This window comes from Myxine glutinosa, chromosome 1 (assembly GCF_964187855.1).
Source record: "Myxine glutinosa chromosome 1, kmMyxGlut1.1, whole genome shotgun sequence".
Taxonomy (NCBI): Eukaryota; Metazoa; Chordata; class Myxini; order Myxiniformes; family Myxinidae; genus Myxine; species Myxine glutinosa.
The window spans coordinates 352,077,741-352,080,432 of record NC_136261.1 but is presented as its reverse complement, the minus strand read 5'-3'; the positions used below and the strand labels follow the sequence as shown (position 1 = coordinate 352,080,432).

Below are 2,692 nucleotides of genomic sequence, written 5' to 3'. Positions count from 1 at the left end.
TGCAAGGCGATTATGTACATCCAGCGGTAACCGCTACACAGGGGTGAATACATCCATAGATGCCATAGATCGTCGATAGCGGAGGTAAATATGATCAGCATCCTCCATATCTCTGACCTTTTAAACCAGTGCAACATCCGTCGTATTGAACTCATGTGAACCCTTTATGGCTCCCAGAATGTCTGGTGTTAAATGCGATGTTATTTAGTGTGGGGGACATTTTGATAAAGAAACATGTGCACATTTTGAAAATTATATTTTATGTTTCATTGCAACCTTGTTTTTAATTTTCACTTTTTCCTTTCAAGATTAACATTCTCAGAAACTGCAATCTCACCCACATTGGATGGCTTCTCGTGATGAATTACTTGTATTTTACGGAAAGCAAGAACAATCGTTGACCGAATTTCCTGCATTCTGAAACCGAATATTAATGGATTAACAAAGGCCGGTGTGACTGCACTTGTAAGAACCAAGATAAAATCAAACGTGGGAATTCGTAAAAATCGTTTCAACACAGTTACACCAATAAGTGAAATGAACTGTGCGAAAGATGCAAACAATTGTGTAAAACATGTGTGCAATGCTTTTAGATTTGCCTCTGTGGATGATTTTCGACATTTACGAACAATACACCATGTAGAGTACACTGCGGTAAACCCGGTTAATCCAAACACAACATAAAGAAAAAATAGAGAATAAATGAGTCCAGGATTAACATTTCCACAAGATGACATTGCAACGGATGCATAATTACAGATAACGTCACGAACTACCACGGAAGAGTTGCAGTACACCATAGTTGTTGCTACGACAGCAAAGCTTACACTCAACAACAACCCGATTGTTAAAACTACAATAGCAAGTTTCACAGCACCACCTTTGTTCACCATCAGAGCCACATAACTGTACGGCCAGAAAATAGCCCAATGTCGGTCAATGTACATCAACCACGTGGTGAGAAACTGATGAAACACTGTACAATGTATATTAAACATCTGAACCAAACATTCATTAAATAATATTATTTTACGTCTTGCAATTATTCTACTGAAATAGGATGATATTACCACGACTCCAAATAAAGTGTCAGCGAGCGATGATAAAGCGATGTACATGAGCATGGGTGAATTGAATCCACGATAAAAACAAGCCGCGATGATTGCTGTGTTCAGAGGGATTGAAATACACAAAATAAACGTGAAAACCCACATGATAACTCGGCCGCCGTAATTCAAAGGAATGTCCGACACATCCAGTGTGACGGTGAGAGGCAAAGATCCCACAACAGTTTCGTTCATGGCTCCTGGAAAAACACAACGAAAATTGTAATAACTCGTTTTACATCAAGTTCACAATGATGAACACAATGAAAATTATAATAACTCGTTTTACATCAAGTTCACAATGATGAACACAATGAAAATTATAATAACTCGTTTTACATCAAGTTCACAATGATGAACACAATGAAAATTATAATAACTCGTTTTACAATAAGTTCACAATGACAATCACAATGAAAATTATAATAACTCGTTTTACATCAAGTTCACAACGGTGATCACAATGAAAATTATAATAACTCGTTTTACATCAAGTTCACAACGATGATCACAATGAAAATTATAATAACTCGTGCGTGTTGCATCAAGTTCACAATGATGATCACAATGAAAATTATAATAACTCGTTTTACATCAAGTTCACAATGATGAACACAATGAAAATTATAATAACTCGTGTTGCATCAAGTTCACAATGATGATCACAATGAAAATTATAATAACTCATTTTACATCAAGTTCACAATGATGAACACAATGAAAATTATAATAACTCGTTTTACATCAAGTTCACAACGATGATCACAATGAAAATTATAATAACTCGTTTTACATCAACTTCACAACGATGATCACAATGAAAATTATAATAACTCGTGTTGCATCAAGTTCACAATGATGAACACAATGAAAATTATAATAACTCATTTTACATCAAGTTCACAATGATGAACACAATGAAAATTATAATAACTCGTTTTACATCAAGTTCACAACGATGATCACAATGAAAATTATAATAACTCATTTTACATCAAGTTCACAATGATGAACACAATGAAAATTATAATAACTCGTTTTACATCAAGTTCACAACGATGATCACAATGAAAATTATAATAACTCGTGTTGCATCAAGTTCACAATGATGATCACAATGAAAATTATAATAACTCTATTTACATCAAGTTCACAACGATGATCACAATGAAAATTATAATAACTCGTTTTACATCAAGTTCACAATTACAATCACAATGAAAATTATAATAACTCGTTTTACATCAAGTTCACAACGATGATCACAATGAAAATTATAATAACTCGTGTTGCATCAAGTTCACAATGATGAACACAATGAAAATTATAATAACTCGTGTTGCATCAAGTTCACAACGATGATCACAATGAAAATTATAATAACTTGTGTTGCATCAAGTTCACAATGATGATCACAATGAAAATTATAATAACTCTATTTACATCAAGTTCACAACGATGATCACAATGAAAATTATAATAACTCGTTTTACATCAAGTTCACAATTACAATCACAATGAAAATTATAATAACTCGTTTTACATCAAGTTCACAATGATGAACACAATGAAAATTGTAATAACTC

The 2,692-nt window shown here is 33.2% G+C and overlaps 1 protein-coding gene across 1 annotated transcript; it reads right to left on the bottom strand.

Moving 5' to 3' along the window:
- Window positions 1-290: 290 nt before the first annotated feature.
- On the bottom strand, window positions 291-1,301 carry LOC144892905 (olfactory receptor 51I1-like). The gene has a single exon (XM_078781363.1). It carries the CDS (start codon window positions 1,299-1,301, stop codon window positions 291-293), a length of 1,011 nt encoding a protein of 336 aa, XP_078637489.1.
- Window positions 1,302-2,692: the final 1,391 nt, after the last annotated feature.

Excerpts from the sequence above, each read along its gene's own strand:
- LOC144892905 (XM_078781363.1), bottom strand. The coding sequence starts at position 1,301 with ATGAACGAAACTGTTGTGGGATCTTTGCCTCTCACCGTCACACTGGAT.